Raw genomic sequence first — 16,731 nt, 5'->3', positions numbered from 1 at the left:
TGATATTTTATAATGCTTATTATATCGATTGAGGAACTCACCCTTACAACTATGTTTTCAGGTAACGAGCAGTGATTGAGTAGAAGCTAGTCCTTGGAGTCTAGTGTAGTTCCTTAGTGGGTCATGCTCTGGTAGATGTAACAACGGGACGGGATGTTTTACCTTATTTTCATTGTTGGTTGTTGAATGATCTTACCTGTAATGTGTTACATGGTTTGCAGGTTGTTGTTAATTCTATCCGCTGCGTATTATGCAAATGTTTTATTTTGATTAAATAAATGAGCATGACCAGATATTTTGGAATATGGTGTGAAGTGTCAAGTGTGACACCCTTAATTGCATATTTACTCTGATTTATGTTTGGTTGTTTTAAATATTTATTGAGGGTATTTTAGAAGGGTGTTACACGTAGGATCTTCTGTATTGACTTTACCTAGTGGTTTTATGATTCAGTTAGAGAACTATTATTATGTACCTGCAATTAGCAGGAATATTATTTCCATTTCTTGTTTGGACAAGTTTGGTTTTTCATTTATAATAAAGAACAATTGTTGCTCAATTTATTTGAATGATATATTATATGCTACTGCACAAATGAGCAATGGACTATATGTCCTTGATCTCGAAATGCCTATTAATAACATTAATACTAAAAGGGTGAAACCTAACGAGTTAAAACCAACTAGGTAAGAATATTAAAACTCTTCGATCAGATCAAGGTGGTGAGTATTTAAGCCTAGAGTTTGATGACCATCTGAGGCAAAATGTTTGTCGCTCTAACTGGAGTTTTCCTAGAAAAGGATTTTATTTCCAAAGGAACCAGTGGGAGGAAAGTAGAGCTTGAAGAAATTCAAGAATCACAAAGCATTGATACACCTATGGAGGAATTAGAGCAGGAAACACAAGTAGTTGTGTAAGAGCAACCTGCTCAAGTAGAACAAGACCAGCGTAGGTCAGGCAGGATACGTCACCTACCTGAGAGATATGGATATCTCATAACTAATCAAGGTGATGTATCACTCATGGATCAAGAACCAATATGAGCCTTGTGTCTACAAGAAGGTTAGTGGGAGCATGATCATTTTCCTGGTATTATATGTAGATGACATATTACTCATTGGAAACGATGTCCCTATCCTGCAACAAGTAAAGTCTTGGTTGGGGAAATGCTTTTCTATGAAGGACCTAGGTGAAACAGCCTATATATTAGGAATCAGAATCTATAGAGATAGATCACAAAACTGCTTGACCTAAGTCAAAGTACATACATAGACAAAGTGCTGAGACACTTTAATATGCATGATTCCAATGGTTATGTGTTTTGCTTAAATGGTGGCGCTGTGAGCTAGAAAAGTTCAAAGCAAGATACAGTTGCTGATTTCACAATCGAGGCCGAGTTTATTGCTACCTCAAGTGCAGCAAAGGAAGCTGTTTGGATCAAAAAGTTCATTAGTGAACTTGGCGTGGTTCCTAGCATTGTGGATCCCATTGGTCTCTATTATGATAACAATGGTGCTATCGCACAAGCTAAGGAGCCTATATATCACCAACGATCCACTACGCCAAATAAGGGAAAAGAGGACGCTTATTTTGGCCTATAACAGCGCTTTTAAGCGCCCTCTAATCTGGCGCTGGCATAGGTAAAGACAGCGCTTTGTTTTCCTGGAGAAAGCGCTGTCTAAAGTGGCCACATTATAGTGCGCTTTAAGAAAAAAGCGCCCTCTGGAGTGGTCCATAAAGGGATACCTTAGAGGGCGCTTTCTGGAAAAAGCGCCCTCTAAAGTTGTCAATGTAAAGTGTTTAGAGGGCGCTTTCAGGAAAAAGCGCCCTCTAAAATTGTCAATGTAAAGTGTTTAGAGGGCGCTTTCAGGAAAAAGCGCCCTCTAAAGTTGTCAATGTAAAGTGTTTAGAGGGCGCTTTCAGGAAAAAGCGCCCTCTAAAGTTGTCAATGTAAAGTGTTTAGAGGGCGCTTTCTAGACAAAGCGCCCTCTAAAGTGTTAGTTATTTTAAAAAAAATTGTTTGAAAAACAGTGGATATATATTTAATTGGTAACCTGTTCGCATGCTGCAAAAGTGTAAAATTCATATTGATTTCATCCTTTAATCCAATGTTATACACCATTAATCCATTGATATATACAACATGAATCCATTTATATACAACATTAATCCTCCATATATACAACATTAATATATGATTCTTTGATCAACAATATACAACAACATATTCTCAAAGTACTACAATTAAGAGAATAAAACATAGCAACCAACACCCAGTGACCACTGTATCCAAAAGCTGTCTAGTAGTTCTAACCAATACTAAACATAAACGCCCATCCACCCATGGTGGCAAACATGTTCTGTATATCCAAAAGCTGTCTAGTAGTTCTATCGCACATCCATACAAAATAAGGCTCAACCAAAACAACAGATGGCAGCATAAGTAGTCCCCTGCAAAAAGAACACGTCCAAATGCAAATAACACAGAACTGTCAAAAGGCGATTGAGCAACAAATAGTAAACAATGGCATAAAGTTAAATGACATAGCTAATATTACCTGAATTCCTGCATTGCTGTTAAGGTAAAAATCAAATTCCCTAGGGTGACAAATGTTGGTGTCTACCACGGTTCCTTTGACAATTTAGAACAACAAAATCAGCAAAAAGTGATAAATTCAAATGATAATATATACCAGCTGCGTTGAGAAATATATTGAAAAAACCTGGCATAATATTTCCACTTCTATCGGTCTCTTTGGGGTTGACAGGAAAGAGACGGGTGTGATGTCTCTTTTGGACCACTACAAAAGTAACTTTAGGTAGATACCCATCCTCTATTGAGACACAAGCCTGATGAAAAAAAATTAAAAATTAAACGCAGACAATTTAGTGGTGTATTTTATGAACGACAAAGTAACAAGAAATGAACAACTAGATGTACAACTGTGTCTCTTTCACAAGATGAACAACTAGATGTACCATTATGTCAAAAAATGATGGAGGAAAAAACATTTCAAGCTCACACAAAGTAATAACGATTTCTTTTTGCAACATTGGTAAGATCGCAGGATTGATCACCTTACTGCAAATTGACTTGAAGAAAGAACACAACTTAGTTATAGAGCTTCTTACTTTTTCTGGAAGAATAGAACGTATACCTATTGGGAGAAAATGTTCCATTATAACATGGCAATCATGGGTCTTTAAACTCTTTAACTTGAGGTCTTTCATAGACACAAGTCTTCTAATATCTGAAGAGTACCCTTCTGGAACTTTAACTTCACTTAGAAACTTACACAATGTTTTTTTCTCCTTTCTAGATAGAGTATAAGCAGCAGGCGGTAGATATGTTCGTTTTCCTTTCTTCAAGGGTCCTAATTCAGTTCTTATTCCCATCGCTATCAAGTCCTTTCTTGCCTTAAGGCCATCCTTAGACTTTCCTTGTATATTGAGTAACGTGCCAATAACACTTTCAAATACATTTTTTTCAATATGCATAACATCAAGAAAATGTCTCACATACAAGGACTTCCAATACGGCAATTCAAAAAAAACTGACCTCTTCTTCCACCCACTTTTGACAAGTGTGTGGGCAAAAGGCTTGCCAAACTGAGTATCCAAATCTTTCACCTTTTCAAAAATTTGATCACCCGTCAATATAGGTGGAGCTCTGCCTTGTTCTGTCTCTCCATTGAACGCCTTTCTCCATCCACGGTAGTGATGATTTGAATTTAAGAATCTCCGATGACCGAGAAAGACATTCTTCTGACCAAACTCCAAGCGCTTCCAATCTGTTTTATCTTCACAAATAGGACACGCACATTGACCTTTTATGCTATACCCTGATAGATTTCCGTATGCTGGAAAATCATTAATTGTGCCAAACAACATCGCCCTCAAGTTGAAACTTTCTTTCCTATATCCATCATAAACCTCCACACCGGTCTCCCACAAAATCTTTAAATCTTCGATTAAGGGCTTCAAGTACACGTCTATGTCATTCCCTGGTTGTTTAGGTCCAGAAATCAACATAGACAACATCATGTACTTACGCTTCATACATAGCCATGGAGGTAGGTTATAAATCATAATAATCACAGGCCATGTACTGTGTGAGATACTCTGGATACCGTGTGGGTTCATTCCATCAGTAGATAATGCCAAGCGAAGGTTTCTTGATTCTTCTCCAAATTCAGGATAATCATTATCAATTTTCAACCACTGTGGTGAATCTGCCGGATGTCGATACTTTCCATCTATAATTCTTTCATCTGCATGCCAGGTCAAGTGTCTTGAATCGGTTTCACTACGAAACATGCGTCTAAATCTCGGAATAACAGCGCATCTTAGACAGCGCTTTTAAAAGAAAGCGCTGTCTAAGGTTAAAATTAAAATAAAACACGGAAAATGTTCCAAAAAAATAATGAAAGCGCTGTCTAAGGGGGGGTCTTAGACAGCGCTTTCTAAAAGCGCTGTCTAAGACCCCCCCTTAGACAGCGCTTTTAGAAAGCGCTTTTAAATATAGACCTTAGTCAGCGCTTTTGATAAAGCGCTGTCTAAAGTCTTTAAATTAAAAAAAAAATTAAAACCAAAAGCGCTGTCTAAAGTCTTTATTCCCTCCATGTCACGAAAAAAAAGTTATTCCCTCCCAAATTCTAAAAATCCTACATTCTTCTCCCAAACCCTCAATCAGAGCTTGCTTCTCTTTCTCCCAAATCCACTCCCCCTTCTTCCAACCCTCAATCAGAGCTTGTTTATCCTGTGTGAAAGATTCTTCCCCTAAACCCTAACCCTTTCCCCCATTATATGTATGATTCTTATCCTGTGTGGTTTTTCACTACTGATTGGATCCGTGCAGGCTCGCTTCATAAACATGCTTCCTTCTATTACGAGCTCTCCTTCCCCTGACGAGCTTCCTTCAACTTGTAAAAACTCTCCTTCAACTTTATTTGTTCTCTCTGTATGAATCTAACCCTTTCTTTTTCGCAGGTCTTAAACCCTAACTATTAAAGACTTTGTTTGTTCAAAATTTCTCAAACCTCAAAGAATTTTTGAACCTTTCATTACTAGTAAGTTATTTTTTTCCATTCGGTAATGTTATTCCTAACAAAAAATGGTTATTTCTACTCTAGTTTCTTATTTAATAAATTTTTCTTCTTCTATTTTAAATTTTGCTCTACCTTGCTAATTGGTATTACTTTCCCTATTCTTTCCATGATATTTTCGTTTTGAATGCAGGGGATGAAACATAAAATGAGTGTTAAATTGGTTTTAAATTTGGGTGGTTAGAGGTTTTCATTATATAGAATGCCAAGATGAGAAGCTTTTGGTATTTCTTATGACATGATACTAATCTGTGTGTTCGACAAGGATCAAAATGGTTTCATCACTGCAGCTGAGCTCTGTCATGTTATGACAAATCTCAGCTAAAAGCTGAAATATGAAGAGGTTGACGAGATGATTCGCGAAGTTGATGTTGACGGTGATGGTCAGATCAACTATGAGGAGTTCGTTAGAGTCATGATGGCTTATTTGTTTTTAAAATAATGTGTTTCAAATATTGTGTATAATTAAATTTTGATTTTTAATGTCAATAACGGCTGAATGCTTGCCCTTGGTCTTATAGGAATAAATAAATTTGGGACTGCTCTAGTTTTATTGTGTAAGTGTCATGCTACTATCACTTCCCTCAGCGTGGTTGATACCCATAAGAGGTCTTTGGTACTAAGTACATGGTAGTGCATTTTTTAGATTCTATTTATTGATCACATGTTCTTGGGTTTACTATTCTATTCTAATTATGTGTATTTTTATTGTGTTAGTCGGAAGAGTTTAATTTTGAGTACATGGCAGTGCATGTCCCCAAGAGCAACACTGCAACTTTTCATTTCTTCACAAAGAAATTACGGTACAACAATGATGCTGAGGAGGAGAATGCTTATGTCATAAGGAAGCAACTTAAGGTATATGATCCTATAATCCAATTCACTATTTACTTGATGGTTGGTCACTAGTCTGTAGGGAATGATAATTTGCTTTTCAACTAGCTAAATTCCTTTTGATGCAATGTGTTACTCTTATATGGATGAATGTTCTTAGTATGTATTTGGTAACCGTTATGCCTGTTGTATTGGAAGACATATTCAACTTCAACTCTAGTATATTATTCTATTAGAAAGCTCAAAAGAACTAAGTAAGAAATATCCTATGGTGCTAGTTCTCATATAGATATGTTATAATTTCGTAGGACTTTGTCAAAAAGACACTTTCATACCTATTAACTTGGTCCACAATTACGTAAGCAGAACTTGAAAAATAATGTTATAATTTCGTAGCAAAAAAGCAGAACTTTGTCAGTATTGTTTTTCTTCCGGGTTAATGGAAAGTGCCCACTAATGCATACCGAGAAGGAAAGGTTAGTGAGTTTCTTTGCATTGGAATTTGAATTCTTTTTATATTTCCGTTATTTTTTGCTTTGATATTTTTGATTTTTTTGTGTTATTGATTATGGTTGATTGTTTTGTATCAGATATATGGTATTGATGCATCTTCTGGAGCTGCTGTTATGGCTTTAGGCATATCACCGGGGGATCATGTGTTGGACCTATGTGCCGCACCTGGTAGATATTTCTTTGCTTAATCATGTTTATAGTATCTGTCCTCTAAGAAGCTTGGATACATAGCACGCAGATGATAGTATGATTCAAATACATGAATTCTAGTAATTTTAAGAAATTAAGATTCGATATGGCCAAGATAGGTTAACAAGTCTGTGAAGAGACGTTCACATTGTTAATTCTTTATAAGTACATAAATAAACATATCATTAGTCAACATATGATGATCATAATCTACAAAAAGGTATTTGTGAGCATACAAGTTGGGATAGTTTGTATTTGTTTTCAAGTTTGCGACCTTTTCAATTTCACTACATGTTGTTAACATGATGCTTCAAATAGTACTTTCACAATGGCTGCGTGTTCAAAGTCCTATTGGATACGGTTCCAAACATACTTATAGCTACCTCGCCTATATAAACGTTATTCTTTCTACTATGAATGTGACATAAAAAACACAATTTTGTGTTTGTAGTTAATATGATGTAACCAAGATATACATATTGCAAAGATGTATCGTATCAACACAACATGTGTATATTGTTGGGAGGAATTATCGATGTCGTATCTTAGACGTATTGGTGGAATTTTTTAAAAGTGAATTAATAAAATTATTGGATACTTTTTGGGTACGTATCGGGAAAGTATCAAACACATTAGTTTTGGATACATGTTGGACACTGATACTTTGACATATTTGAAGTATACATGCTTCATAGTCTGTCCTGTTATTGTTTATAATGATGTTATAAAAATTGTTTTTGAGATTAAGACTTGATTTATTTCAGGGAAAACATATAGAAAACTTTTTATTCTAAATAAGAACATTTTTCAGGGATGCTTTTAGTTCAAAGAGCAGCTTTCTATATAATTATTTCAGTTTGCTAAACAAATCACATGATTATAATGGTTTTCTTTCAAATGTAATGTTTAGGTGATAAACTTTGTATGATATTAGACCTTCTTGGTGATTCGGGCTCTGTAACTGGAGTTGATGCTGCAAGGCATCGGTTGGCAGCGTGTAGAACAATGCTGCAGAAGTATAAACTGGGTGATAGATGCCGGCTTTTTGTTGCTGATGGAACAACATTTTCAGTTATTCCTGAGGGGTTTCGTTCTGATTCTGAATCATGTTAGTGATGTTTAATCTTGGAATGTAATATTGAAATTTTAATATCATGCTTATTCATTAATCATTATTACCCAATTTTGAAATGTTTTCATTCTATCAAGTATTAAACAGACGAGTCTAGATCGGAAGAAAGAATGGACGTGTTCAAGGAGTGGACATCTAGAAGACCATGGAAAGAAAGGAAAAAAGCAAAGAAGTGTGCCACTCCACAAGTGGTGTCTAAGTCTCACCCTCCTGAACTCATATATTATGGACAGCATTCTGGAGTTATTGGTCTTACTAAAGGAGAATTATATAAGACTGTAGCTGAAAATGAGATTGCAGGCTATGGCTATGACAAAGTAACTACTGTATTACTTTGAATTCATTTTGCATAGTTCTTCATTGTCATTTACCCTTAAAAAGTTATCATTTGTTGGGATTTGATTCAGGTCCTTGTGGATGCAGAATGTACTCATGATGGTTCAGTTAAACATATTCAAAAGTTTGAACATTGGGGCTGGGTAACTCTTCAACGTCGTGTGCTGGATGCTGAGAGGACGGATAATTTACATGCTCTTCAGGCAAAGACTTATATAATTACACATATCTCATATAATTAAATAGTTGGAATTAATTCAAAATATGTTATATTATTATGTAGTACTTTGATGAATTCAAGTGTGCATTTTATACAAAGGATCAAGTGGACGAAATCAAAGAGGAGTGGTGTCAATTCATGATAAAGCTCAATGTTTGTTCATAAATTTGTGTAATTAATGTGTACATTTGTAGTATATGTTATGACTTATAAATGTGTACATAAATTTGTATATATTTTGATACATTTAAGGCAAAATTGGTTTGAATTGGTATATATATATATTTGTTAGCCAAAAATTGGTAGAAAAAAGGCCAAAATGGCATATATAAAATGTGATAATTGTCTGTCAAAATCTGGTTGAAAACAGGTAGAAATTCTGGTTTATAAACCTGGAAAAAATGTGGTTTAAAACAAAAGCTTCAAAAATTTTCGTATACCTTAGACAACGCTTTTGTAAAAAGCGTTGTCTAAGGGGGGGATTAGAAAGCGCTTTAGGCAAAAGCGCTGTCTAAGGGGGGGCTTAGACAGCGCCTTTTGAAAAGCGTTGTCTAAGGTATACCTAAAAAAATTAAAATAGGAGGGTCTTAGAAAGCGCTTTTGGCCAAAGCGCTGTCTAAGGGGTGGGGCTTAGATAGCGCTTTTCAAAAGCGCTGTCTAAGGTATACCTAAAAAATTTAAAATAAGAGGGTCTTATAAAGCGCTTTTGGCCAAAGCGCTGTCTAAGGGGGGGGGGGGGCTTAGACAGCGCTTTTAAGATTTAAAAAAGCGCTGTCTAAACCTATAGCAGCGGAGGTTTAGACAGCGCTTTAAAGCGCTGTCTAAGGCTAAAAAAAGCGCTGTCTAAGGTCTTGTTTGTTGTAGTGCCTATAAGATTTAGTGGTATGCATATTTGTTCTTCAAGTAGTATTACTTAAAATCGTAGTTCTTCATTGGTGGCTACATTAGTATAAAAGAAGGTGGTACTTGCAAATCAAACATAACAGGTATATCAATTAGTTAATTATTATTTCTTGAATATTTAGTTTTAGATTTCTAGTTCATAATCAATGCAATTAATTATTTTTGTTGAATGTTTAGTGCCTAATGTTAGCTATAATGCGTAAACATGTGCGCTACTTTGGAAGTTTATTATTTCTTGTGTTTTAGTTGAATTGAAATCATTATGTGGTAAATTATCCTGTCAGTGTGAGGTAATGTATCTCGTATCATTGTGACGGCAAGGTTTTGTATTGTACGTTTGATGAGTTTTGTTGTTTTATTATTGTTTGTCTAATATTTAATTTTGCAGATATCTTATGATCATTTGATCTAAGACCTGCTTCGTTTGCTTATTAACTCTATGAATATATTGATTTATAAATTTTAAATATTCTCATTGAAGAACATACAAATACATACATTTTTTAATTTTAATGATTGTAACACTACAAGAAAATTGACAAGTTGCGACGATTTTGGAAAATTACGGCAGTTTAAACCGCCACGAATTTCTAGTTGCGATGGATTTGTTTTTGTGGTGAAAAAATTGCAAATTACTATGGTTTCAACCATGGTGATTTTAATTACTAATTATTAATATAGTTTATGCAGGTTGCGACGGTTTCAACATTCCTATTTACTAATTCTAAATATAATTTATGCTGGTTTCAATGGTTTGAATCGTCATAATTTTTTTATAGGGTTTTCTTATAATATTTTTTTTTATATTTAAATTATTATCATTTCAATTTTTTTTAATAATAATTTTTTATTTAAATTATTTTTATTTTTTGGTAATATTTCTTTAATTTTTTTATTGAATTTTCTATCTCTTTTTAACAATAAAATTTTAATCAGAAACATCTAAAATCAAATAAGCATCATAATGTCAAAAATATGCGAATTTCATAATCATGTCATGTAGTAAAGTAACTGAAAACATATTAAATCTCAATTTTATAATAATAATCATCATAATGCCAAAATACATAGGAAAATTCATAATCTAATTAATTCATAGTAAAATCTAATTTGTCTTTCTAGATGATCCATTATCGGCAATTCGATAATCATGTCCTGTTGTACAGCAAATCGAAAACATATCAAATCCTAATCTTATAATAATAAGCATCATAATGCCAAAAATACATAAAAAATTCATAGAAAAATTAATAATAAGCATCTTATAATTCATGCCATCTGTTTTCTATTTTGAAGTGTTGCAGGTTTTGCAAGTCTCCCTCTCTTCATCTTCTCCCCAATAAAGGATACAATCGTTTGGATATGCGGGTATCTTTACATACTTCAAACCAAATTTTGTGATTGATTTCTTGACTTCATAGAACGAATTTGAAATATTTGCATACTCAAATGCATCTTTTATTAACTCTAGAATCATTGTCATTGCTTTCTTACTCAATCCACATAAACACTTTATATGGTACAACTTTACCAAAAAAAGATAGTCTTGAATATTGTCTACACCCTTCATATAAAGGTTGTTCCCCTTCTCTAGCCAATTCATAGTACTCCCTGGCTTCGTTTCTTTCCTGAGTTGCATTTGGCGTCACATAATCTTCTTCGTCAATCTCCAAATTTGATGCAGATAGTATTTCATTAGCATGATTCCTATTAACTCCAAATGCATCGTTGTTCATATTTTGAATAGGATCTTCGATAATGAGAGTATCTTCAACTATATTTGGAGTAGTACTAGGGGAAATAGTACTAGGTAGTACAAAGGACTCTCCATGATGAATCCATATGGTGTATCCATTCGGAAATGGTGACCATATTAAGTGGTCAAACATGTCACTCATACTCTTTAATTTTCTGAAACCACAGTATTTACAAGGGCATATTACTACGTCGTTTTCTTTTGCATCTTTAAATATAAACTTAATAAATTCTTTTATCCCTTGCTGATACTCAATCGATGATTGTGGCTTCATAATCCATGACTTATCCATTACTTTAATAACCCTTTGCTAACTACAAAGCATATTGACAAAGAAAAGGCGTGGTATCATTAATAATATGAGAAAATGCAAGTAAATGTGAATGTGATCACATGTTTCAGTGCTCTATTGTGTCTCTCACACGCTTTCGATCTGAATTGTTCGTGTTGTGTATATTCTCATGGATCCACAAGAGGAGTTGGGATTTGCTTTAACTAATGACCCACTTGAGAATTAATCTCATGTAATGCAAATTGATACTATGAATAATACTAAGCGAAACTAACATTACATAAAATATAAGAAAAATGAAACTTAACAACCTAGTAATAATTATATGAATATAGCATAAAAAATCTAATCACTAATACATCAAAATCTTATAATTTAGCTCAATTTTTTTTCCAAAAAATTACCCATTATAAATAATAATTTAATACATTCTTTACAAAATGATAATTTAATATAAATAACATTACTATTCACTGGTTCAATAAATAACTTTTTTATTTATTTTATTTTATTTTATTTTATTTCTATATCTTTTATGATATATGAATCTTGATATCGGGTTCCTGAAGTAAAACTATACGTAGAAAATTTCTATCAAATTATCTTAGTAATATATAAAATTAAGACTCTAAATTTTCTAAAATTTAAAAAGTAAGGATTGAGGAATGCTATTAATATATTTATACTAGCTTGGCCTTCAATATTTTTTTAATGGATTAATCAAATCCCAACACCATAAAAAGGATAAGTATTTCCTATCAAAAGGGCATCAAGTATAGTCATTAAGAGTCTAACCATATTTCAGAGTAAAACATAATGGATCATGTTCATGCGTGTATGCATAGTACTAACAGAGATTATAAAAAATAATAATTTTGAAATTGTGACCATTTTTTTAGTTAAACTAAGAAAGGCTCCAACTGAAACCATTAATTCAAGGCAGACTAAGAAATACTCCAACTGAAACCATTGCAAATAGTTTAGATCAAAATAGCTTCTTTGAAGATTTGTTATTTGACAATACACATAAAGAAGCTCTAGTGGTGATAGGAAGTTTACACTAAAATAGAACATATGCTTCAATTTGGGAGGGAAGTGAGAATTGACAACAAATCTCAAACTATAAAAAAGAAATTCATAAGTATCTTAATTCCAATAAACACTAGGAACCCTAAATTTTATAAATTTTAAAAAATAAGGATTGAGGAATGCCATTAATATATGTATACTAGCTTGGCCATTCAATCTCTTTCAAATAAACACTAGGAACCCTAAATTTCATAGATTTTAAGAATACTAACCTGGCAATATTAGTTTGGGACCGGTGGTGTGGGATTTTTGCAACGACATTCAGACAGAGATAGATACCTAAAGCGTTAGGGTTTTTACAGTGGTGTGATGATGGTTGTTTCAAGCTTTTCAATTATGAAAAGAAGAAGCTGAAAAAAAGACGTAGTGAAGAATTTTTCCTTTCGCCTAATTCAATTTTGGCAGCGCGAATTCTTTTAATTTTTGGGTGACGGTCGTTCTATAACCGTCGTAGCCCTAATTATTTTTAACTGTTTTCCCCTAAATTTGCCCAAGAAGTACGTGTTTTTTGAATTTATTTGGGGACGAGGATTGTTGAATCGTCAAGGACGTCTTTTTAGGGCGGTTAGGCCTACAACCATTGTAAGATGTTAAAATTTTTAAACATTTAATGGCGGTTGTCCAAAACCTTCGTAATATGTTTAATTTTTTTTTAAAATTTAATGGAGGTTGTCCAAAACCGTCGTGGCAACCGTCGTAACTTAAAAAGGAGGACGTTTTTTATGGAACCGTCACAACCTATGTGACGCAAAACACTATTTTTCTTGTAGTGTAATATTATACCAACATGTTTGGATATGTGGTTTGATATCGCTTAATCATGGACTCAAATATATTAGGACATCTCTGGAATGAATTTTAAGATATGCATTTGGTTATTGAACTTTTTTTGCTCGTGTTCTTTGAACTATTAAGATTATCAAAATCTATCGATGAATTTACTAGTTTGAAAGTGTGATAAGAAAATTGGAACCATATATGTAGTTATGAGAGCATGATATGAAAACTCGAAGCATATATGTTTCTTTGTTTGATACCTTAACCATCAATTCACTGTACGATGTGAATGTATATAAAAATGTGATATGAAAACTAGTGTAATATGAAGGGAAAAAATGTGAATCATTAGTTTGTGTAATGTTATTGCTTTTATTTTTCTTTGTGTGACCTTAATTTAGTGTATGTGTTTATGTGCTTAATTTGACATTATATGTGTATTACATATTTCCAGGTGCTACTAGAAAGAAGCTGGATAATAGAAGAAAAGTAATGTTGCTGATTGGGTACCACAATACATGTGTGTATAAATTTTATTGTCCAATCACTAATAAGGTTGAAGTCAACAGAGACGTCATTGTGAAGGAATTAGAAGCATGGGATTGAAGTAAGTCTCAATCCAACTCTGGTGTAGTATCAACACCTGAGTTAACTTTTGAAGATACTTAGGAATCCAAAGGTTCTGAAGATGAGTTAGAATCAGAAGATGATTCTGAATGTGACTCTGAAGGTGAGTCTGACTCTGAAGGTGAATCTGATTCTAATCCAGATTCTAATGATGATCAGACTCTGGTGGTCAAGACTCTGGAGGAGGTCAAACTTCTGAAGGTGGTCCAACTTCTGGAGGTGGTTAAGCATATAATATTGTTCTAGCATCTGAAGAAGATTCTGAAAAAGTTCAGAGTCCACAAAGAACTAGACAAATACCAATGATATTTGTAGAGTTTGACATGTTATAAGAAACTGAAGTAGACTCTGAAAGCGAAGTAATTGAAGGAGAATTGCGATCCAAAACGCAGCGGAAATTAAAATTTCTCCTTTAGAGATCCTTACGAATGGTCATGATCAGTGATAGAATATTTACCTCTTGTGACGATTGAAACCTTTCGTGCAGATCTCTTGTGACGATCAAAACCTTTGATGCAGATCCACGGAGCGATCACGAACGTTGAACGATGACAACGTCTCTACTCAGTCCACATGAACGGATTCCTTCAATCTCAGTGCTAGCTGGTACGAATGAAGGCTTTGAGAGAAAACGAAAATAATGCAACCGCAATTAATGCTTCTGCAAAAGGGTTCTATTTATAGAACCACTTGTGTGGGCTTCAAGCTAAAAAGCCCACTTAAGTGTATTTTGGCCCATATCTTATAATATGCCCAAAATCACTTAAGCCCATGGTACCTTACCATATTTCGTATTCTACTCAAGTACACCCTACCTTACGATGTTCTATAATTCACTTAAGGGCACCGTACCTTACGGTATTCCTTAGTTACTATATCTCTCATCAATCCGTCCTTTGTGTGTGACCCTGTAGGTTTTCGTGACATTGGCAATTATATTAAATCACGCATTTAACATAATAAACAGTGAGCGGTATCTAGCAACACATCACCTGCTACCCAAGACACGAAAATGTCATGTGATCTGACAAAACCTTCTGTGATAATACTTATGTGTATAATTACCCTTTTGCCCTTATGTCTATATTGAACACAAGGCATAGACCGTGTCATCCTTGTCCAGTTCAATATTGGGCCCATAGACATTTATCCTGTTACGCAGGATGGGCAAATTCCATCTAGGACACTCATGTCCCTCAGCATGCTTCGTGGAGTACCCATTAACTATCTTTATGGTTATCCAATTACGGACAACGTTTGATCAACAATAAAGCACTCGACTCTACATATAGGGTCCATAGTGGTTTCAGGTCGAAGAGTGGTATACACCATTATCACCATGAGAATAACTTATGACACTTTGCATAACTTTCTATATAGTATTCTCATAGCGGGTCAATCCGGTATAAATATTACTCTTAATATTCATACCTATGTTTAAGACTTGATAACTCTTTATCCATGATCCATGAGATATGATCATCAGTCTACAAACATAATAGTCTTAATGCTTTAATGTTATCCCACTTCACAATAAAGCTCGACTATGGATACTTTAAGAATAGTGTCCTTATGTTTAATGTGCTCTCATGATTAAGTCACACTTAATACATTAAACGGACTATCTATTCCAGGGACTTTATTCCAGGGACTTCACAATAAAAATTAGATTAGAAGTAGAAGGCTTTGGAGCTAAATCACTTATAAGAGCTGTTTCTAGAGTTTCAACATGTCCATATTGATAAGCAATACCATAATGGCAGAACTCAGGGCTACTTTATAGAAAAGATACAGGCACATACAAAAACGAAAAAAATGAAAGAAAAAAAAAGAAAATGGAATATACATAAAAGATTTAAAATATTTTTATACTATTAACCAATAAAAAATATATATTCTGTCAAATTACGTTTCTTATTTTTAAAATATTAATATAATATGAAAATTACGTTTTTGATTAATTGTATTTGTAATATTGTTTTAGATTGCTACGTACTATTTAACCATAAAAAATAGTAACCTATCATTTTAAAATAGTTAAATGATATAGAATTTATGTGTACAACTAAATAACTTTTGGTTGGGATTGTAGCCAGATATTTCTCTTACCTTAATTAAAAACGAGTCAATTTTATGAATTCTTTAAAAATTATTTCATGGTGAATATTTACTATTTTCAATAAAAAAAATACCTTTATAATAATAAATAATTAAAACAATATAATATTTATTAAAATTTATCAAAAATAATAACATTTAACTTAAAATCATATTAGACATCCATTAAAAATAGTCATCTGCATTTAGTTCTTTTTTCTTATTTTGATTTAAATAGAAATATTTAGATATGACTGCAAATTCGATCTCATCTATCAAAAATCGATATTGATAAGTTGAACATCAATATTAAAGTTTAAACTCCATATCTCAGGATTAGGGATGGCAATTTGACCTATCCCCAATAGGCACCCGCAAATTTATCCCTAATGGATAGGGTAAAAACCTGCAAAAATGGGTACGGGCATGAACTCGGATAATTACCCATAAAAAAAGCGGGTATGGACATCTTGGTACCCAGCCGGTCTCATATTCGCACACTATATATTTATGTACTTTTATTTTTATTTATATATTTTAATTTATAGTGTTATATAAAAATGCATATCTATCAATTATAAAACGTATATCAATGTTAAGCGATTACATATTTAATATAAATGTTCGTTTATTTCAACAATAAATTATTTGAATTTTTTTTAATATTTTAAAAAATTTAAAATTATATGATATTTTATTTTTGATCCATTTATTTTTAATAGGAATGCGGGTCACGGGTATGGATACTTACATACCTATAGATCACGGATACGGGTACTAACTTTGACACCCAAGCGGATATGGACTCGGACACGGGAATTTTTTTAAATTGCGGATATAAGAATGTGTATTATTACTTCT

General features: G+C 33.4%; 1 protein-coding gene across 1 annotated transcript; it reads left to right on the top strand.

The window, feature by feature from the left end:
* Positions 1–6,532: 6,532 nt before the first annotated feature.
* On the top strand, positions 6,533–10,000 carry LOC127130098 (rRNA (cytosine-C(5))-methyltransferase NOP2C; the record flags this gene model as incomplete). The annotated part of the gene is made up of 5 exons (XM_051059167.1): positions 6,533–6,620; positions 7,552–7,749; positions 7,861–8,090; positions 8,181–8,312; positions 9,923–10,000. Coding segments are annotated over 5 exons (726 nt in total), but the record flags the coding sequence as incomplete, so codon positions are not given.
* Between the last annotated feature and the right edge of the window lie 6,731 nt (positions 10,001–16,731).

This window comes from Lathyrus oleraceus, chromosome 3 (genome assembly GCF_024323335.1).
Source record: "Lathyrus oleraceus cultivar Zhongwan6 chromosome 3, CAAS_Psat_ZW6_1.0, whole genome shotgun sequence".
Classification (NCBI taxonomy): domain Eukaryota; kingdom Viridiplantae; phylum Streptophyta; class Magnoliopsida; order Fabales; family Fabaceae; genus Lathyrus; species Lathyrus oleraceus.
The sequence above is the reverse complement of the archived record's forward strand: the minus strand, read 5'-3'. Positions and strand labels throughout refer to the sequence as shown.